The sequence below is a fragment of the Macrotis lagotis genome, chromosome 1, assembly GCF_037893015.1.
Source record: "Macrotis lagotis isolate mMagLag1 chromosome 1, bilby.v1.9.chrom.fasta, whole genome shotgun sequence".
Taxonomy (NCBI): Eukaryota; Metazoa; Chordata; class Mammalia; order Peramelemorphia; family Peramelidae; genus Macrotis; species Macrotis lagotis.
The window spans coordinates 399,535,728-399,556,913 of NC_133658.1; the positions used below are offsets into that span (position 1 = coordinate 399,535,728).

The window sequence follows — 21,186 nt, forward strand, 5'->3', positions numbered from 1 at the left end:
TCCCTGTGTGTTTCAAAGAATGAGTATATTTATCATCCTGAAGTTCATTGTATGCTTGCATATTTGTCCATGCTCTCATCCCAGTTATGATCTATTTTTTTAAAAGGAGATTGACTCTTCTTGTCTTATATAGGTTGGATATGCATGGGCTGCTTATGAACCCCATCTCACTACTAATTGGCAGAGAATTTTGATTTTCTCCATTTCTGACCTGGGTCAATTCACTTTTTCTCAGGCAACTTCATAGCCTCTCTGCTTCTGGGAGCTCACCATATTTCACTTATTACTTCTTTCAGACACCTGAATAGAAAGTTTAGCTCACAGCAGCTCAGAATTTCCATAGTCAAGAGGTCTGTCAGCTTCATCCAGATAGCAGGGACTACAGATGTGTGCTGCCACACCCCACACAACTTTGGATTTTGACACTTCTACAATTTGAGTCTCAGTTTCAACCTTTATAAAATGAAGAGGTTAAGAGTTACAGAAATTCTAGGCTGGAAAGGCCCAGAAGAACTAGAAACCATCTAATCCACCTTATAATGAATTATGTTACATTATATTATATTATTTCCCACAAATGTTTCTCTAGTCTTTTCTTAAATACCTCCAGTGGTGAGGAATTTGTCATCCTTTGAGGAAAGCTATTCCAATTTTTAACTACTTGAAAATGATTTCATAGCCTTTTAGAAAAAAATAACAACAACTGTATTCTGCTGTTGCTTAGCAGAAAGAAAGAAAGCTAGTTTTCTTGGGGTCACTGTTCTTTTCTACCACATTAGTTTTAGGTTAGATCATCTCTGAGTCTCCTTTGAACTCTTAACATCTGTGTTCTCAGGTCCTTTTCAGGTATTTTATGGCCTATGTTCTCAGATTCATTCCATTTCTGATATTATATGCCCCAGATCTTCTTTCTGGAATCATTTAGGTGTCTTTTTCTATAGACTGAGAGACATCATGGCTTAATGGAGAGACTGCTAGACCTGGAGTTAAAGGCACAAGTTCAGATCCTGCCTCTCACACTTAATGCTAAGTGACTATGGGTAAATCACTTATCTTACACCTCAGGAATTTCTCTAAAGTCTTACATACCTAGTTATCCTACATTGGCAAAATCAGAGAACTTTGTATGTACTGACATATAAATGGTTGTTCTTCATTTTCTTTTTTTTTCTTTTTTTTAATTTATTTTTTATTCTCATTTTGTATAAATGCTTTTACATTAATAAAATATTCTTGTTTACAAGTAAACAAAATACCCCTCCTCCCCCCATGAATATAGATAGACTTACTTGGGCGAAAAAAGTAAAGGGGAGAGAAAAAAATTAAAATTAAAAAAAATAATAGTAATAATTGTAGGTATGGCCAGGTGGCGCAATGGATGAAGCACCAGCCCTGGAGCCACGAGCACCCAAGCCCATATCCAGCCTCGTAAACTCAACAATCACCCAGCCATGTGACTTGCAAGCCATCCGATCCCCACTGCCCTGCAAAAACCAAAAAAAGAAAAAAAAAGACCCAATAAAATAAAATAGTAATCATAGTAGGGGTGGCTGGGTGGCAGACAGAGCATTGGCCCTTGAGCCAGGAGCACCTGGGTCCAAATCTGGCCCCAGATACCCAAAGATCACCCTGCTATGTGGCCCCAGGAAGGCCATCCAGCCCCACTTGCCCTGCACCCTCCCCCAAATAATAATAACAAAAGATGTGCTTGAGTGTTTGTTCCAACACCAACAATTCTGTCACAGGTGGATCTCATTCTTTATGATAAGTCCATCACAAAAGTTACTTCCATATTTTTCCACCATTGCCACTGCTGATCGCAACTCCCTCCTTTCTTATTTCTCCACTACCATGTACTCTTATTTTCTCTCTCCTTTCACTCTGACTCTGCTGTAGGGTCGTTGACTGACTCAGCAGACAGATCCCTGGTCCTGGGGCCAAGAGGCCCCGAGCCCCCATACCACCCCTTAGGCCCAGAATCCACCTGGCCCTATGGTCCTGGGCAGGCCTTCCAATCCCAGCCCCTTGCATGAAGTAAGAAAGAAAATGTGTTATATCTGACCACTCTCCCCCCATGGTCCATCCTCTCCTCCTTCATTCACATCCCCACCCCTTCCTCCTGCTCCCCCCTCCTTCTTACTGCAGATGTCTATACCCCATTGAGTATATATGCTGTTTCCTCTCCTAGCCATCTCTGATGAGAGCAAAGGTTCCCTCATTCCCCCTTGCCTCCCCCCTCCATATCATTGCAATAGCTCATTGTAATAAAAAAAAAATCTTATTATGTGAAATATCTTGGACTATTCCCCCTCTCCTTTTTCTTTCTCCCATTCCATTTCCCTTTTTTTCTATTGACTCCATTTTTATATCATATTTTATCTTCAAATTCAGCTTTCTCCTGTGCTTCAACTATAAAAGCTCTCTCTACCTGCTCTATTAACTGAGGAGGTTCATATGAGTATTATCAGTGTCATTTTTCTATGCAGGAATGCATGCAGTTCATCCTCATTAAGTCCCTCATATTTCCCCCCTCTCCTCCAATCTCTATGCTTCACCTGAGTCCTGTATCTGAAGATCAAACCTTCTGTTCAGCTCTGGCCATTCCAAAAGGAACATTTGAAATTCCCCTGGTTCATTGAAAGTCCATCTTTTTCCCTGGAAGAGGACATTCAGTCTTGCTGGGTAGTTCATTCTTGGCTGCATTCTAAGCTCTTTTGCCTTCCGGTATATTGTATTCCAAGCCCTACGAGCTTCCAATGTAGCTGCTGCTAAGTCCTGTGTGATCCTGACTGCAGCTCCACGATATTTGAACTGTGCCCTTCTGGCTGCTTGTAATATTTTCTCTTTGACTTGGGAGTTCTGGAACTTGGCTATAATATTCCTAGGGGTTGGTTTTTTGGGATCTCTTTCTCTGGGGGATCGGTGGATTCTCTCCATTTCTATTTTGCCCTCTGCTTCTAGAATATCAGGGCAATTTTCCTGTAGTAATTCTTTGAAAATGATGTCAAGGCTCTTTTCCTGATCATGACTTTCAGGTATTCCAATAATTTTTAAATTATCTTTCCTAAGTCTGTTTTCCATATCAGTTGTTTTTTCAATGAGATATTTCACATTTTTTCTAATTTTTCATTTTTTTGCTTTTGAAGTATTGATTCCTGATTTCTGGTGAATTCATCAATCTCCCTGAATTCTATTCTTTGTCTGAAGGATTTGTTCTCCTCAGAGAGTTTTCTTATCTCTTTTTCCATCTGGCCAATTTTGCTTTTTAAAGCATTCTTCTCCTCAATAACTTTTTGAATTGTTTTATCCATTTGACCTAAGCTGTTTTTTAGCATGCTATTTTCTTCAGCATTTTTTTGGATTTCCTTGACTAAGCTGCTGACTTCATTTTCATGTTTTTCCTGCATCTCTCTCCTTTCTTTTCCCAGTTTTTCTTCCAACTCCCTCATTTGATTTTCAAAGTCTTTTTTGAGCTCTGTCATAGCCTGAGCCCAATTTCTGTTTTTCTTGGAGTCTTTAGATGCAGGAGCTTGTGCTTCCTCATCTGCAGACTGAGTATTTTGATCCTTCTTGGGCTCATTTGCAAAATATTTCTCAATAGTCTTCTTTTTGTTTCTCTGCTTGCTCATTTTCCCAGCCTGAGCCTGGTTTTGGGGTGCTTCCTGAGCTTTTGGGACACTCCCACAAGGGTCTCAGTGTGTGAGGCTCTGTCCTCCCTCCTGGTCTGTGAATGACCATAAGCATCCCCCTCTGCCATGGGGCTGAGGTGGGGGGGGGCCCTGCTGTTCTATTGGCGGGGGGGCCTAGACTGTGATCAGGATCTGAATGTGGTCAGAGCCCCAGAGGTTAGTACAAAGCTCTGCAGTCTCTCTTCACTCCCCTCCCTCAGCTCAATGGGCTCATGCCTTGGGGGCTCCTGCTTACCGGCTCCGCCTGCTTCTGTTTCCTAGTCTGGGCTGCAGAAAGACCAAGCTGCTCCCTGTGTGCCCCGAGGGCTGGGCTCCACGTGCTTGCTCTGGCAGAGGTCCCCCGCTGTTCCCCCACTTTGTGCCCGGTGCTCCTCGGGGTGTTGCTCTGGAGACTCCCCCACTGCTGTGAGCCGCGGCTCCCAGCGCCCTGGGGCTGCCTCCGGGAGGCTGAAGTTCTTTGGCTCTGGCGGGCCACCCCTCTGGCAGGCTGCCTCTCCGATCCCAGGGAGCAGAGCCTTTCTGCTCTTTTCCAGGTTACCTTGAATAGGAGAACTGCCTCACTGGGTCCCTTTGTGGGTTCTGTCTCTGGAAAGTTTAGTTAGAGTCCTTAGTTTATGAGTTTTTATCAGAGAGCTCCTAAGACTCGATCCCTTCTTGTAGCCATCTTGGCTCCGCACCTGTCATTCATTTTCAAAGAAGATCATGACATCAGGGAGGTGATGCCATGAGAAGCACATGAATTTGATTTGAGTGAGAGGTTGCTGTGCTAAGTTACCAACCTCACTTTGTCCTTCAGAACCATCTGGGTCCAATGGCCAGATATGGATAGGATGACTGGAGATGGTCCTGGATGCAAGACAGCTAGGGTTAAGCAACTTGCCCAAGGTCTCACAGCTGGTATGTAGGAAGTGTCTAAGGCTAGATTTGGGCACCCATCCTCCTGACTCCAAGGCTAGTGCTCTGTCCACCTGTGCTCTGCACACCTAGCTGCCCATTGTCATTGAAAGGCAAAGAGATGGGTTAGTTCTCCAATTTTCACTATTTTTGTGGGGGAAAAGTATCAAATAATAAATTCATTTATCCTTCATTAAAAACTTTAAGAGAGGGGGTGGCTTAGGTGGCGCAGTGGATAAAGCACCAGCCCTGGAGTCAGGAGTACCTGGGTTCAAATCCAGTCTCAGACACTTAATAATTACCTAGCTGTGTGGCCTTGGGCAAGCCACTTAACCCCATTTGCTTTGCAAAAACTTAAAAAAAAAATCTTTAAGAGGGAAGACTTCTGATGTTTTTCCCTAAGAATTTTTTTGCATTTTAATAATAGAATTAAAACATGTATGATTTTACCTCTTCTTTCTTTCTCCTCTTCTCCAGTCCCAAAAAGAGTCAACGTAGCCTCTTGTTAGTCCGACTTTGCTCCCATGATGTCCTAGTGCTACAGAAAAATTGACACAATGTTGCTCTTAGTAGGTGAAAACTGCTATCAAAAAAGTTTCTTTTTTACTTTATCTTATAATTTCCCAAGGCAATATCCATATATTACTAAGTTTATGTAATAATTCAGTTTGTCTAATTAACAACATTAGCAAAAATATGTGAAATTCCTTAAAGTGTATTTCTTTATTAAACATATCCTTGCTAAGGACAGCTGGGTGGTACAATGGATAGAACACTGAGCCTAGAGTCAAGAAGTTCCTGAGTTCAGATGTAGACTTAGACACTTTTACTAGCTATGTGACTTTGGGCAAGTCACTTAATCCTGTTTGTTTTAGTTTCTTCATCTGTAAAAATGAACTGGAGAAGGAATGACAAATCACTTCAGTGTTTTTGCCAAGACAGTCCCAGATGGGATTATGAAGAGTTGGACATTTTTGAAAAACAAACAAGAAGAGCAACAAATCTTTGCAAAAGTTTTGATATAGTTCATTTCCTTAGTCAATCCCTTCTTCAATTTCAGTTCAATTCAGTATTTGATTTATGTATGATCACACTGGAGTTGGGGGGGCATTCTGTTTGTCCATATGCCTCTATTCTAATTTTGGTTTAGAAAGAGGATTGCTTTTCATGAGAGTTGACCATCTGCATTAGTGATCATTCCGGTGTTAGACAATCTTCAGCACATTTTCCTTACATCTAATTTGTCTTATTATTCAAGCCCCTTTCCTATTCAGTGGCAACCACAATAAATGTCAATGATCTTTTTAGTGAGTTAACCCTCATGTCAACCCTGAAAGGTTGTTGTTATGTGAAAAATTGTTGTTATTACTTCACAAATGAGAAAGCCAAGATACAAAATGGTTGTGACCTGATAAATAACATGAACACCCACAGCCCCAGGGGGTCTGTCTGTTTTAGATCATCCAAGGAAGTCAGAATTTAGGAATTTCTTTAAGATTGCTGACCATCTCTTCTTAATCTCATTGAATCATTGTCACAACCTTGTGAGTGCATATAATCACAGGATCATAGAGCTAAAGCTGAAAGGGACCTCAGGAGCCAGAGGGTCCACCATCTTCCTTTTACAGATGAGGAAGAGGGTAAGAGACTCAAAAAAGGCTAAGTAATGAGGTCTCATAGGTAGAAAGGGACGAAACTATTTGAGCTGAGGTTCTGTGACATCAAGTTCACCTTTCCATTTCATATAATCTGATCTTGACCTCTTCTTTCCTTATGCCTGCTCTAACCCAGAAGCTATAACTGGCTGCTCACCTGAGTTTTCTATGATATTTCATTGGATCCTTGGGAAATAAGTTAGAACAAAGGAGTTAGAAAAATTTTGCTTCATTTTTGATAGCGACAGGCCTAGGGATTGTAGGAGGCTTGCCCATTTGTGGAGATTTTTTATGATAAATGATAGAATAATATATATATATATATATAATATGTACTATATAGTTTGCCTGAAAAGCTCAGGCAGGAACATGGCCTGGATTCTCAGGACCTTTCCCAGTCTTTGGTGGAGATGGTGTTGTATGCTATCTTTTACAGACTTCTGGTTTCCATAAGTTGAGGAAAGAAGATATACTTCTATCTTAAGGAGGTATACCCTAAGGAGGTATAACCAGCCATTTCCTTAAACAAATTACTAAAGCTAACCTGCTAGGAATTTTGCTAGAAAAGTCTAAATTGATAAATCTGGTCAGAGTGTCTATTCACTTGACATCCTTTTCTGTCTGTACTCCAGGAGGGAATACAAACTTTGAGTTGCCTCCTGTCAACCCAGCTGACTCCAGGAATGAGCAGGCACCTATGATTCAGAAGGCTCCATCCAGTGTAAGTTCCAACAGCATCTATGATAGATACTGTACAGATTCTCTAGATTAAAAAAAATGCTAACAATATCTAATGGAAAAAAAGTTGGATCGTGATTCAGGAAACCTAGTCACTCATTTATTGTATGACTTTGGACAAGCTACTTTTTATTTATGGGCATTCCTGTTTTCATTTCTTTTAAATAAAAAAAAATTATTGATACTTCTCTCTTTACCTTTACCTTTTAGAATTCCTCACTTTCTTCAAAATTTAGCTCAGATGCCATCATCTTCAGTTGGTCTTTCCTTAACCCCTCATTGTTGTGCCTCTTTCATCCCCAAATTACTTTGAATTTACTTATTTGAGCACAGTAGATAAATAAGACCAAATTCAGACTGTTTAAATTAGCTATCCCTCCCAGATTGTCAGAGTAACCAGTCCAGAATCAGAAGATCTGCTTATTAATATAGTGAATCCTGATTCTTCCAATGATTTATTGTGCAATCTTGAACAAGTAATTTTATCTCTAGGGGTCTCAGTTTCCTCATTTGTCAAATAAGATATTTTAGTGAATCTCTGATTTCATTGTGTACATCCATATCTTTCCTTAAACCTTCATAAAGGAGCTACCGATTATACTGAATACCTTCCTCTAGTTTTTAAATATTTTATAAATTCTAGTACAGTACTAGGACTGTTTATCTAAGACAGTTTGCTTCTGCTTTGACACCACTCTTCTTTATTGTCAGATCATGCTCTTTCATGATTTGCACCAAGAGTTTTGGTGTAAAAGGTGAATTTTTATGTAGAGAAAGAGCTTGGACACATTGAAGGCTCACTGCATAGTTTTCTGCTTATAGTCAGCCTATTTTCCTTTTACTTGATTTTGAATCCAACCAATTGTCCATTTGCAATAACTGGTCAAGATTTTTTACCAACTGATGAGATATTCATTGAAATATATATTATACTTTGGGAAATATGTATTTTCATGATTTTCTATGATGATTGTCAGGTCAATCTTATCTGGCTAGCCATGAATCTTGTTGACCTCTAGTATTTTGGGACTTGATGCAGTCATCACAAAATCATCTGCAAAATTTCTTCAGGAGAACCTACATGGAACCTCTCTTCCATTTGAACTCCACTTAGAATCATAAATTAGAAACTGGGAGGTCATATAGTTCAACCTGTTAACCTTACCCATGAGGAAACTAGGGCTCTGAAGTTAAGTGATTAGCTTTTACATAAACTCAACTCTTATAATTCTTCTTAATTAAAGATTTTATTTATTTTGAGTTTTACAATTTTTCCCCTAATCTTACTTTCCTCCCCCCCCCCCCCCACAGAGGGCAATCTGTCAGTCTTTATATTGTTTCAGTGGTATACATTGATCCGAATTGAGTGTGATGAGAGAGAAATCATATCCTTAAGGAAGAAACATAAAGTATAAGAGATAGCAAGATCAGACAATAAGATATGTTTTTCCCCCTAAATTTAAAGTAATAGTCCTTGGTCTTTGATCAAACTCCACAGTTGTTTCTCTGGATACAGATGGTATTCTCCATTGTAGAGAGCCCCAAATTGTTGCACTGATGGAATGAGTGAGTCCATCAAGGTTTATCATTGGCCCCATGTTGCTGTTAGGGTGTACAGTGTTTTTCTGGTTCTGCTCATCTCACTCAGCATCAGTTCAGGCAAATCCCTCCAGGCTTCCCTGAATTCCCATCCCTCCTGGTTTCTAATAGAACAGTAGTGTTCCATGACATACATATAGTTTGCTAAGCCATTCCCCGATTGAAGGGCATTTACTCAATTTCCAATTCTTTGCCACCACAAACAGGGCTGCTATGAATATTGTTGTACAAGTGTTTTTTTACCCTTTTTCATCATCTCTTCAGGGTATAGACCCAGTAGTGGTATTGCTGGATCAAAGGGTACGTACATTTTTGTTGCCCTTTGGGCAGAGTTCCAAATTCTCTCCAGAAAGGTTGGATGAGTTCACAGCTCTACCAACAATGTAATAGTGTCGCAGATTTCCCACAACCCTTCCAGCAATGATCATTATCCTTTCTGGTCATATTGGCTAGTCTGAGAGGTGTGAGGTGGTACCTCAGAGAAGCTTTAATTTACATTTCTTTAATAATGATTTAGAGCAATTTTTCATATGACTGGATTGCTTTGATCTCCTCATCTGTAAATTGCCTTTGTATATTCTTTGACCATTTGTCAATTGGGGAATGGATTTTTCTTTTAAAAATATGAAGTTCTCTGTATATTTTAGAAATGAATCCTATGTCAGAATCATTAGTTGTAAAGATTGTTTCCCAATTTACTACATTTCTTTTGATCTTGGTTACAGTGATTTTATCAGTGCAAAAGCTTTTTAATTTAATGTAATCAAAATCATCTAGTTTGTTTTTGGTGATGTTCTCCATCTCTTCCTTAGTCATAAACTGCTTCCCTTTCCATAGATCTGACAGGTAAACTAGTCCTTGATCTTCTAATTTTCTTATAGTATTGTTTTTTTTTTTTCCTAAATCCTGTAGCCATTTGGATCTTATCTTGGTATGGGGGGTAAGGTTCAACTCTTATAATTGTAAGGTCACAGTTTTTTGTACTGCATGTAATCTGTATTTTATGAATACTTTTTTCAAAAGAAAGTTATCAGACATTTGGTTTGGTGATTACTGAACTATCATACAAAAAAAAGAAACTGTCCATAGACAGAAAATGGCCTCTTCTAAGGGAATAATTTTTGTTTTGTTGTAAAATTTTCTTTTCTATTGTGAACTTAATAAGCATAACCAACTCAAACATTTCAAGATATAAAGATGATTAGTGTATATACAATTTTAATAAAAGACATATATACATACATATGTTAAGTTTAACAAGGCAGCAACAAAATTTCTTAGTCTTCTTTGGTTCTTTTTGTTTTCTTTTTGTTAAAAAAAATCATTTCTTGATGCTATTCTTTAATGTCTTTCACTATCCATTAAACTACTGTCTTTCCTCCAGGTAGAAATTCCAAAGCAAATGTGTAGAGTCAAGCTAAACAAATGGCCCTTTAAACAAGCTAAACATTGGCCCTTTTTGAAAATGTGTCTCATTTTGTATCTTTACACCATCTTGGTGCTAAGAGATGGGAGATGGGAGTTGTATTCAATTCACTCTGCATCAGTTCCTCCGGATCTTTCCACATTACTCTAATTTGTCATTTTCATTTCTTATCCTATAATAAAATTCCTTTATATTAATATACCCCCTGTTTGTTTAGACATTTCCCCATCTATTTTGTTTTCAGTTCTTTGATACAACAAAAAGTGCTGATAAAAAAGAACACGTGTTCCCTTTCTTTCTGTCCTTGATCTCCTTAAAGCCCAGGCCTTATAGTCAGTTTATACACTTCCAAATTAGGTGTCTATAAGTTTATACAATCAGATTATCAGCTAGTTAAAGTTCAAAACCAACACCAAGATCAAAACTGTCTACAGTTTCAATGAAGCAGACAGCTTCAATTGAAGCAGACAGTAAACGCTGAAATATAGGACAATGGGAAAAGTTAGAACATCTTATATTATACATTTTTAGAAAGTTTAATATAAAAGCCACCACAATGAAAAGTTCAAGAGTTCATCAAGTGAAAGTTGGGAGGTAGAGGCCCACCTGAAGTTACATAGCTAACTAGTTAGTACCTGAACTATAATAACATATACTAAATAATTCCATGTGAATATATAATATATAGACAGAACCTATTCTTAATTTGTTTTTTATTTATTTTTCCAATTATATGTAGATATACTTTTCATCATACATTTTTGTACAGTTTTCTTCCCCTATCCTTACTTCCCCCCCAAGGTAGCAAGTAATCTGATATAGATTATACATGTACAGTCATGTTACCCATATTTCTGTATTCATCATGCTGTGAAAGAAGAATCAGAACAAAAAGGGAAAAAACCACAAGAAGAAAAAAGCAAAAAACAAACTTAAAAAGGTGAAAATAATATACTTCGATCTGCATTCAGATTTCATAGTTTCTAGTTTTGGATGACATTTTCCATTGCACTATCCTTAATTTGTTATGAGGACTGGGGGGGAAGTACTAGGTCTCAAATTATACTACAAAGTTTGGTACTGGTTAAGAAATAAGGAGGTTGCCTTTCCAAACTGGTCCCCAGCAGGATGGTGCTCGCAAAGAAAGGTGGAGAGAAAAAGAAGGGACGTACTGCTATCAATGAAGTGATGACCAGAGAGTATACCATCAGCATTTACAAGAGGATTCATGGAGTAGGCTTCAAAAAGTGAGCTCCTTGGGCTCTAAAGGATATTCACAGTTGCCATGAAAGAAATGGGAACTCCATTACATTGACACCAGATTCAATAAAGCTGTTTGGGCCAAAGGAATAAGAAATCTGTGTGTTTGTCCAGGAAATGCAATGAGGATGAAGATTCACCAAACAAGCTGTATATATTGGTTACTTTGTCTGTCACCACTTTCAAAAGCTTACAGTCAATGTGGATGAAAACTAAATTGAACTTCATTTAAATAAAGTTATAAAATGTCAGCTTCTTAAAAAAAAGAAATAGGTTGACCAGAGAACAGATGAGGTACATAATATATAGAAATAAATGAGCACTGTAGTCTAGTGTTTAATAAGCCTAAAGATTCTATGTATTAGGGAAAGAACTTAATATTTGACAGAAACTGTTGGGACAACTAAAAAGTAGTGTGACAGAAACTAGGTATAGACCAGTATCTCACAATGAGCAAGATAAGTTCCAGAGGGTGACATCATAAACAAATTAGAGGGTCTTCAGAAATTTGGATGAGGAAAATTTTCATAATCAAATAAGAGATAGAGAGGATGATGGTAAATAAAATGAAGAATTTTGGTTATATAAAATGAAAAAATTTTTGCACAAGTGAAATCAGTGCAGCTAAAATTAAAAGTGACATAGGTAAAAAGAAAAAACCTTGCAGCAAGTTTCTTGGATAAAAGTCTTATTTCTAACACACACACACACACACACACACATATATATATCTATAGATAAAGATATAGATAGATAGATAGATAGATAGATAGATAGATAGATATAGATATACATATAGATATATATAGATATAAAATGATTTAAATTAATAAGAATAAGTGCCATTTCTCAATCAATAAGTAGTCAAGGGATATGAACAGGCAATTTTCAGAGGAAAGAGACCAAGTTATCAATAGATATAGGAAAACATGTTCTAAATAACTAAAAATTAGAAAAATGCAAATTAAAAACAACATACATAATAGATTGGCGTGGTTGATGAAAAAAGTACAGTGAATATTAATGCATTGTTGATGTAGTTGTGAACTGGTCTAGTCAATCTGGAAAAAAATTAAGAACACTACCCAAAAAAACTCTTAAACATTGCTTACCCTTTGACCCAGCTATATCAAAGAAATAGAAAAGCATCCATATATACAAAACTATTATAGCAGTTCTTTTGCAGTGACAAAGAATTGGAAATCGAGGAGGTACCCATAGTTGGGGGATAGCTAAAGAAATTGTTTCATGAATATGATGGAATATATTGTGCTGTAAGAAATGATAAAGGAGATAGTTTAAGAGAAATCTGGGAAAACTTATTTGAACTAATCTAGAGTGAAGTGAGCAGAATTAGGAGGACAATTTATATGATAACATTATTGTTAAACAACTTTGAAAGACAGGAAAGCACATCAACAAAACAACCGTTTCTAAGGGACTCAGGATGAAGCACACTGCCCACCTTCTGAAAGAGAGAGGATATCAACTTAGAGTACAAATTGAGATAATTTTTTTTTTGGATATGACAGATCCAGAAATTTGGTTGACTAAGTGTTTTTAATGTTTTTCTTGCTTTCTCAATTAGAGAGTAGAGGGGATGGGGTAGGGGAAATTGCTGTGGGAGGGGGAGGGGGAAGATGGGAATGGAGAAGGCAGTTTTTTTATTGAATAAAATTATTTTTAAAAGTTTGTTATGGGAAAACATGACATTAGGCGAAGTAATGTTATATAGTAAGTAGTATCCATAGAAAAGAGTGTTATGCTTTGGTGAAGTTCATTAATTATATGTTGCAAAAAATGTTTTGTAAGCTATTTGAAGTTTTTTGTGAACTTTCCAAGTCAGATAGTGGGACTGACTTTGGACTGCCTCCTTAGAAACTTGAGATCTGGGCTCCTTACCCTTTTTTTATCATCTTGTACCCCTTAGGCAGTCTGGTGAAGCCTATGGGCCCATTCTCAGAATAGTGTTTTTAAATAATTGAAGAAAATGCTAAATGTAAGTTAGATGTTGATAAATATAATGATATAATTTTTTCCACTTAAGTTCCATAATCCCTGAAATCTTTCCAAAGGACTCTTTGGAATATCTGTGTAGTCTAAGTTAAGCATTCCTTACTTAGAGTCTTTTGCTTCTCCTTATTTGGGGCTTTCATTGTGTTTAATCTTTCTCTTTGTCTAGGGTACCTCATCTGAGTTTGAAGTTGTTTCCCCAGAGGGAAATAAATCGCCTTCAGATGGCAGTAGTAACAGTTGTGTATTGGTGAGTAGCGTTAAGAAGTGATCTGAAAGTATGTGGGACAGGGAGAGTGGTCAGCTGCTTTCTTCTTTCCCTGCCCCTCCCTCCCTTTCCATTTCAGTCACCTGTCCACATATTAGAAATATAAAGTCTATTGCCCCTTTTAGGGACCCCCAGAGACAATCAGAGTTCTCTTTCCTTGGGAATGGTGGAACAGGAGCTTCTTTATTATAGAATGCATTGACTTCCCTATTTTAGGCCTGTGAGTACCATGTGATTTTGCTAACCTGGGCATCATGCCAGCAGGGCTGCTAAGGTACTAGGGTGTCTATAAAGCCACGTGAGTCAGCCCTTTGGGACACCAAGGCTCCTCACCCAGCTTTACAAAAAGGACACAGAAAGTACTGAATGATGAAAGCTTATGATTAACTCTTTTATTTCCACCACCCTGGCCCTCCCAAGTAGGCAGCAATTTGCCTTCAGGTCAGGCAGCAAGTAGGTAGGCAAGCATTCATTTAAACTATGCGTTCTCTAGCTCTGTTGTTTTGTCTCCACTTTAGTCATTAATACATGCTCGTCATCTATATCTGCTAGCTTTAGGCTATTTTTACAATTAAGGACCTTATGGTGGCTTAGAAGTCACTGAGTTTAAAGCAGAGGGAATTGGTCATTGTGTACGCTGGGAAGCAGCTGGCAGTCTTGTACCGAGATTACTTAGTCATTCAACAAGTTTTCATTAAGCACTTGCTTTCCACTCAGCCATATACTTGACATTGTGGAAGATCCTAAGAAGATGATTTCTTATCTCAAGAAGTTTACATTATATACTGAAAAAATCAGTGGGGAAAAATATTTTACTTATAGATGTCATGCTGGCATATAGACATGATATGATTGAATGCTAAATTCTTGGTTTAATGGTTTACATTCTTGTTCAAAGGAGAGATTAAAGTGAACAGGAAAGATTTGGAGGAATGGAGACTTGAGGAAGACTTTGAAGGATAAGTAGAGTTTTAAAAGAAGTGGTCACACAGAGCTGGGAAGGAATATGCTATATGTAAGTGGGATTCTAAGGAGATGGGCCTAATTGGTCTTTGTAGGCAATGAGTTTCAGGTGAGACAAAATTGTGGAAAGGCCTGAGGAATTTTGGACTTTACATAATCAACATTAGGGAATCCATAGGTTCTTGAGCCAGGGATGACAATGGAGAGTGGTCATAGTATTCGTTCACTCATTGAAACAATATTTTGTCCTTCATTTTTGAAGAAGACTGTGACATGGGGTGGGGGTGGGGTGATGCCATGACAAGTATATGAATTGGATTTGATTGAGGGGGAGGCTGTGCTAAGTCAGCAGCCTCACTTTCTCCTCCAGAGTCATCTGGGTCCAGTGGCCAGATATGAATCAGAATGACTGGAAATGGCCCTAGATGCAAGGCAGTCAGGGTTAAGTGAATTGCCCAAGATCACACATCTAGTAAGTGACCAGTGTCTGAGGCCAGATTGAACTTCTATCCTCCTGAATCAAAAGCCAGTGCTCTATTCACTTTACCAACTAGTTGTCCCTTTTCACTCTTTAAGCATTTACTGAAGACTGCTTTGTGCAAGTCCACAGGGACTAGGTGTTAGAAGATATGAATAAGATATAGTTTTGATCCTTAAGAAGTTGATTTGGGAAGATAAGATATGGTTATAAATAACTATAATCCAGAGTAGAGTGTGTTGTGTTATGTGACAGCTAAAAGAAAGTCCTATTGGGGTTTAGAAAAGAGAGAGAGAGGGGTGGCTAGGTGGCGTAGTGGATAAAGCACCGGCCTTGGAGTCAGGAGTACCTGGGTTCAAATGTGGTCTCAGACACTTAATAATTACCTAGCTGTGTAGCCTTGGGCAAGCCACTTAACCCCATTTGCCTTGCCAAAAAACCTAAACAATAATAATAATAATAATAAAGAAAGAAAGAAAAGAAAAGAGAGAGATTATTTCTGAATTAGAAGCGCGAAGAAGACAAAATAATTTTCTCTTTAAATAATATTCATCCTTAGCTTTCTTTTTGGCATAAAGAGAGTAGAAAGTGCTTTAAATTCAGGAGGAAAGTGATATACAGATTTCAGGTATAATTAGTTTAATATGTATTCTACTCATTAGATTTTTTTTTTTTTTTTTAAGTTTTTGCTAGGCAGTGGGGTTAAGTGGCTTGCCCACGGCCACACGGCTAGGGAATTATTAAGTATCTGAAGTCAGATTTGAACTCAGGTACTCCTGATTCCAGGGCCGCTGCTCTATCCACTGTGCCACCTAGCTGCCCTCATTAGATTTTTTTGTAGGTATTTGTATCCTTATCTTCTTGGACCTTCACAATTTTTCTTGGTAGCCCAGGCAAAGGAGAAACAGCACCTGGGAACAGTGGAGGAAAGTGTGGGAAGAACACTGAGTCTTGTGTTCAGCCCCTCTCTTGTGCTTACTAGTTTTGTGACCTTGGGCGAGTCATTTAAACTGCCTTTGTCTCAGTTTCCTTGTCTGAAGAATGAGTAGGCTGGATTAGATGACTTCAGAGGTCTTCATTTCTGATCCTGTGGTCCAGGAAGAGAAAGAACAAGGGTAGTTACTTTGATTGCTACTAAGACAGATATCTTCCTTATAACCTCCTCTGTGAGTCATTGGCACACAGGAAATTAATGTAACTGTGGAATTTCCCCAGTTTTGGGTTGGAGCAAATGTGGGAAACTGAGTCAGGGCAGAAAGGAAAAACTGGCTTCCTGGTTTGATGTGTCACTGCTAGGAAGACTGTTCCATTGAGACTGTGGGGAAGATGAGGAGGGAATAGGACATATTCTGAATAGAGATTAGAGACTGGGCATACCATAATAGATCTCAATGTGTTCCTTAGTGTGTCCATTTCTTGTCCTCCCTCCCATCAAAATAACCAACTGTCTTTCTCCTTTTCCTAGAATCTGGCACCTCTGCCCAAAGAGGACAGCAACCTGATGCTACATTTACAGAGGTTGGAAAGCACCCTAAGTGTCTGTGCAGAGGAGCCTGACCATACCCAGGTCTTTACCCACCTGAGCCGCATGGCCCTGGAATTCAACCGATTAGCCTCTAAGGTGCACAAGAATGAGCAAAGAACCTCCATCCTTCAGGTGAGGAGTGTCTTGGCTGCTGGGGTTGGTAAGTGTGGGCATACAGGGAATTTTGGCAGTGGGTCTGAAAGAAGTTAAACAAAGAGCCTTTAGTCACTTAGAGTATCTAGAGAGTTTTCCCTTTTTTTCAAAGTGATATTATTTTAGGGATATAGTCTATGTTTAGACTACTATAGTACTAACATATTTCATTCACACTTTTTTCATTTCATACAAGAGATCCCTTGCTTTTGTTGTATATTATTGACCTAGTTTGAAAGAGTTTATTTTTCTTTGAGAGATTTAGTTTGAGAAACTGAACACAAATTTGAGTTTAGAAAAAAAAATCCCAACTCTGCTCTTTGCTACATCTGTGTTACCCTGATGAAACAGTTTAACCTTTTGGACTAAGGAAATGAGCTTTCCTCATCTTTGAAATGAGAGATTTAGAAAAAATAGTCCAGGAGGTGTCCTCAAATTTTAAAAATTCTACATATAGCTAGTGAAATTGGCCAGTTGAAGAGTCTAAAAGAAAATGATTTGTGAGCTTTAATGAAAAAGAATTGCATCAAATTTCATTCTTAACTTTTCTGTTTGATTTTGCTGGTAATCTGCTTTCAGATAGAGCTTTGAGTTTTCCCAGACACAAGGAATAGGGGAAGTAGGGGAAGAAGGAAGGAAATTGGGAAATGTGAGATCCATGCAAATTTAGTGGTTGAAGTTTACTTGACAGCTTAATGATTTGTTGGCACTGACTTAATTCATTGACTTCTCAGCAGCATCTCATGCCTGTGCTATTCTCAGTTTGGTAAAGGAAATAGCTCCCCAACTGGACAGAAGAGAAAAATTCTACTTCTAAATTCCTAGACTCTAGAATTTAAAGTAATTAAAAATGTTAGATTATATTTAACATTTTAAGTAATATTTAAGTTATTTAGTTATTTTATAATATGTAAATATTGAAACATGGCCAAATGATATTTATTACTCTTCTTTTTGAAATTATGATTTCATTGGTGTCAGAAGCAGCACTTGACCTCCGGCCCCAACATTACTATTCATTGTTACTATTAATGAGAGCTTACTATCTTTATTTTACATTTAAGATGATTGAAACTCTGAGGAGCAATGGGACTTGCTGCTGTCAAGTATCTGAGTATAGCTAGGGATCCAGATCTCATTCCAAGTTGAAGTGCTCTTAGCATACCACACTTGTATCTCTCAGATTCCAATACCGGAGAGGATGGGGAGCCCCAACATGCTGCCACTCTCTAGAACAGATGGAAATCCCCATGATCTTAAGATCAATGGGAGCATTCTTCAGCCTCTGTTTCCTTCTTTTCATCAATTATTACTTCATGGAGAAGGTTAAAGGTTTTAAAGGGTCTACCTGGAGGGGGAAAAAAAAGATTTGGATGGGGGCAGGGAAGAATTTTCATGTAAAAGAGAGATTATATTTGTTCTGCTTGTTTCTCAGTATAGATTTCCCTTAATTAGAAGGAAACAACTATTAAAAAATCAAATGGGCTACTTTAGGAATTAATGAATTCTTCTGAAGAATTTATTTTTGTCTTCTACTTTTTGAGTACATTTTAGAGAGGAAGATAGGAGTTGAACTAGATGACCTGTATAGAATTATTCATTCAGTTGGACTAGCATTTATTAAGTGACTAGGTCCTGAAGATGAAAAGACAAGATGAAGCAGTTCCTGCCCTTAGGGAGTTTATAGTCAGTCCATATACATAATTTGCAGTTTTGAGATACTTTGATTTTTTTTTTTCTTTTTTTAGAACTAGAGGGTTCTTAGGAATGGGGTTTAGTTGGGACAGGGCTATTTAAGAGTAGGGCTGATGGAGCTGCAACTTTCTTTGCTGTCTGCTTCTCTTCTTTCACTTCTCTACTTATCTCCTAACAGTATTGTTACTTGTCTCTATCTCACAGACTCTGTGTGAGCAGCTCCGGAATGAGAATGAGGCCCTAAAAACGAAATTGGAAAAGGACCTAGAACAGAGAGACATAGCCACAGAGAAGCTTCGGTGAGAATCTGGAGGTTGGGGGAAGAAGGGAAAGGGGTTTGATTTAGTACAGAGGTACCCAACTTTTCTTTTTTTAATTTTTTAAAATTTTTTATTATTTTTTATTTTTTTACATTTTTTTTTTGGTACCCAACTTTCTGTAATCATTCTAGGCCTTATATGCAAAGCAGACATTAGAAACTCTTGGTTTCTGAACCCTTCAGTCTCTTCCTCTGGCTCTTCCACTTTGGGTCCCTCAGTTTCCCTTTTTACAGGTTGTGAATTAAAAATATGTTCTGCAATTACCTTTTGAACCCTGGAAAGGGATCTTTAAAATATTCAGAACTCTTCAGAAACTGACTTCTTTTTTGGAGGTGAGAAAACTAAACTTTATGTTGGCATTGATCAATTCTACCTAGAACTCTTGAAAGTAGGGATACTGTATTCTCAGGTCTTTGCTGCCCCCTGCTGTCTTCCCTTCAAGCTTTCATGCAAAGGGGGAACAATTCTGGATTGTTGAAAGTGACTTTAGGGGTTATCTATTCTAGAGGTGTCAAACTTACAACCTGGGTGATCAGAACTCCATAGTGCTTGCCAGAACTAGATTAAAATGCAATTGGCAGATGTTTAACAAAATAAATAAAAATTCAATGTCACATAGAAAATATCAATATGTGGCCACAGGAATCCCTTTCTCTTTGAATTTGACATCAGAGATCTAGGAGACCACATGTCTTCTACTCCTGAACTTTGTACAGCTACTTTTCCTTTCTTTTTACCTTTATTCTTCTGGGTACAACTTTCTGAAGTCTAGGGGCTCCATCCTAGGAAAATGGTTGTTAGTAGATTTGTTGTGTGTTATAGAGCTTAGAAGGAGCTAGAGACCACAATGAGAACCATTAACTATTAACTTAAAAAAACAAAGACTAAGTAATTTTGAAGTTTTGGGCATGAAAGGATTTTGATTTTTCTATGTTTATGATAATTTGAATGAAATTAACAATGAGAATACTTTTTTATTTCAGTATTTCAAAAGACTTGGCATTTTCATTAATAAAAATACTCTTGCTGAACACAACCTTTGCACTTCTTAGATGATTTTATGTGGTTGGGGCCAAAATCATCATTCCTTGATGGCCATCCTTCTGATGAATGAGCTATTCTTTTTTTCCAGGCACATAGTTTTCTCATTGAACCCCTATTTGAGCCTTCCAGCTTGGTAAAATCAGTTGCAAATCATATTTTTCCTAGAATAGACTTTAAGAACTTAGAGACATTTTCATCTGTCATCAGAGAACTTCAATGGAAAGAACAAGAATTCATAATGTTACAGAAGTAGGAGGCAGGGTTAAGAACAATATTTCCATAAGTGTACTATTGCGATGTTAAGGACCTTTGGTGAATTGAGAAACTGGCTTACGATGCAAGTAATGTTTTAAAATATAGTGGTCCTGCCTTATGATACTGGCAGGAAGAGTCAATAGGAGTTTATTCAGGCACTATTATATAGGATGTGGCAGATGGAGAACTTTAGGAATGATTAGACAAAAAAAGTCCAAATCAGTTTTCCCAGGAATATTTTATTGAGTACCTACTATGTCTCCAAATCCATATAATACAAAACTTTGTTATAAAAGTAATCTGTTTTCTCTCATTCTCTTTTCCTTCTTTCCCACCCTTTCTTCCTCTCCTTTTCGTCCTTCTCTCTCTCTAAAATCCATCTTTCCTTCCTTCTTAGAGTATATCAGCCTATCTTTATTTATGATCTCATTACTGATGGATATAGAAGCTTTGGCCAGCTTCATTTCTTTTTCTTTTTCTTTTTCTTTTTTTTTAGGTTTTTTGCAAGGCAAATGGGGTTAAAGTGGCTTGCCCAAGGCCACACAGCTAGGTAATTATTAAGTATCTGAGACGGGATTTGAACCCAGGTACTCCTGACTCCAAGGCTGGTGCTTTATCCATTGCACCACCTAGCCACCCGGCCAGCTTCATTTCTAACTTGGATCATTTTGCTCTAGGCAGCTTTTTTGACCCTCTGCTCTCAGGGGCTCCTATATTGGTCCTGGATTTAGTGTGGACACTTTAGCCCTAGAGTAGCTTAGATCTCCTGAGCCCAAGCAATCCACCAATTGAAGCCTCCCCAGTATCAGGGATTACAGGCATTTGCTGCTTTGCCCAGTTTATCTATCTACTTTACCATTTTCTGCTTCTAATTAGAATCTGTTAAAATGTAAGAAAAGAGTTAGAGGTATAACATGTCTATACTAGTGGCCCAGTGTTGCCAGTATGCTGTTTTTTTGTAGATGGAAGGATATCTTTTGAGTCTTTTGCAATATAGAGTTAAATGGCTTTGTTAACTGGAAAAGTTTGAAATTTTTACATCTTGTGGAATGATATAGGAGTTATGAGACATTGGTTTGAATTTGGCCTCTGAAATTTTAGTGTCATAGAATTTAAAATTGTAAGGGACTTTAAAGATCATTTAGTCCAAACCCCATTCACTTTTCAGGTAACCAAACTAAAGAGATTTGATACATATAAAAGTGCTTTGC

The 21,186-nt window shown here is 37.9% G+C and overlaps 1 protein-coding gene and 1 pseudogene across 6 annotated transcripts in view; both read left to right on the forward strand.

The window, feature by feature from the left end:
• Positions 1-21,186, forward strand: part of TNIP1 (TNFAIP3 interacting protein 1) — a 70,584-nt gene that overhangs the window by 26,693 nt on the left and 22,705 nt on the right. For 5 of the 6 annotated variants that reach the window (XM_074212589.1, XM_074212592.1, XM_074212587.1 and 2 more), the window contains 4 exons: positions 6,871-6,959; positions 13,444-13,524; positions 16,449-16,640; positions 18,561-18,655. In XM_074212589.1, the coding sequence (XP_074068690.1) occupies positions 6,871-6,959; positions 13,444-13,524; positions 16,449-16,640; positions 18,561-18,655 (457 nt within the window). The remainder of the gene's footprint in view (positions 1-6,870; positions 6,960-13,443; positions 13,525-16,448; positions 16,641-18,560; positions 18,656-21,186) is intronic. The other variant, XM_074212591.1, reaches the window with a different exon arrangement.
• LOC141506124 (large ribosomal subunit protein eL31-like) lies at positions 6,966-12,880 on the forward strand (annotated as a pseudogene).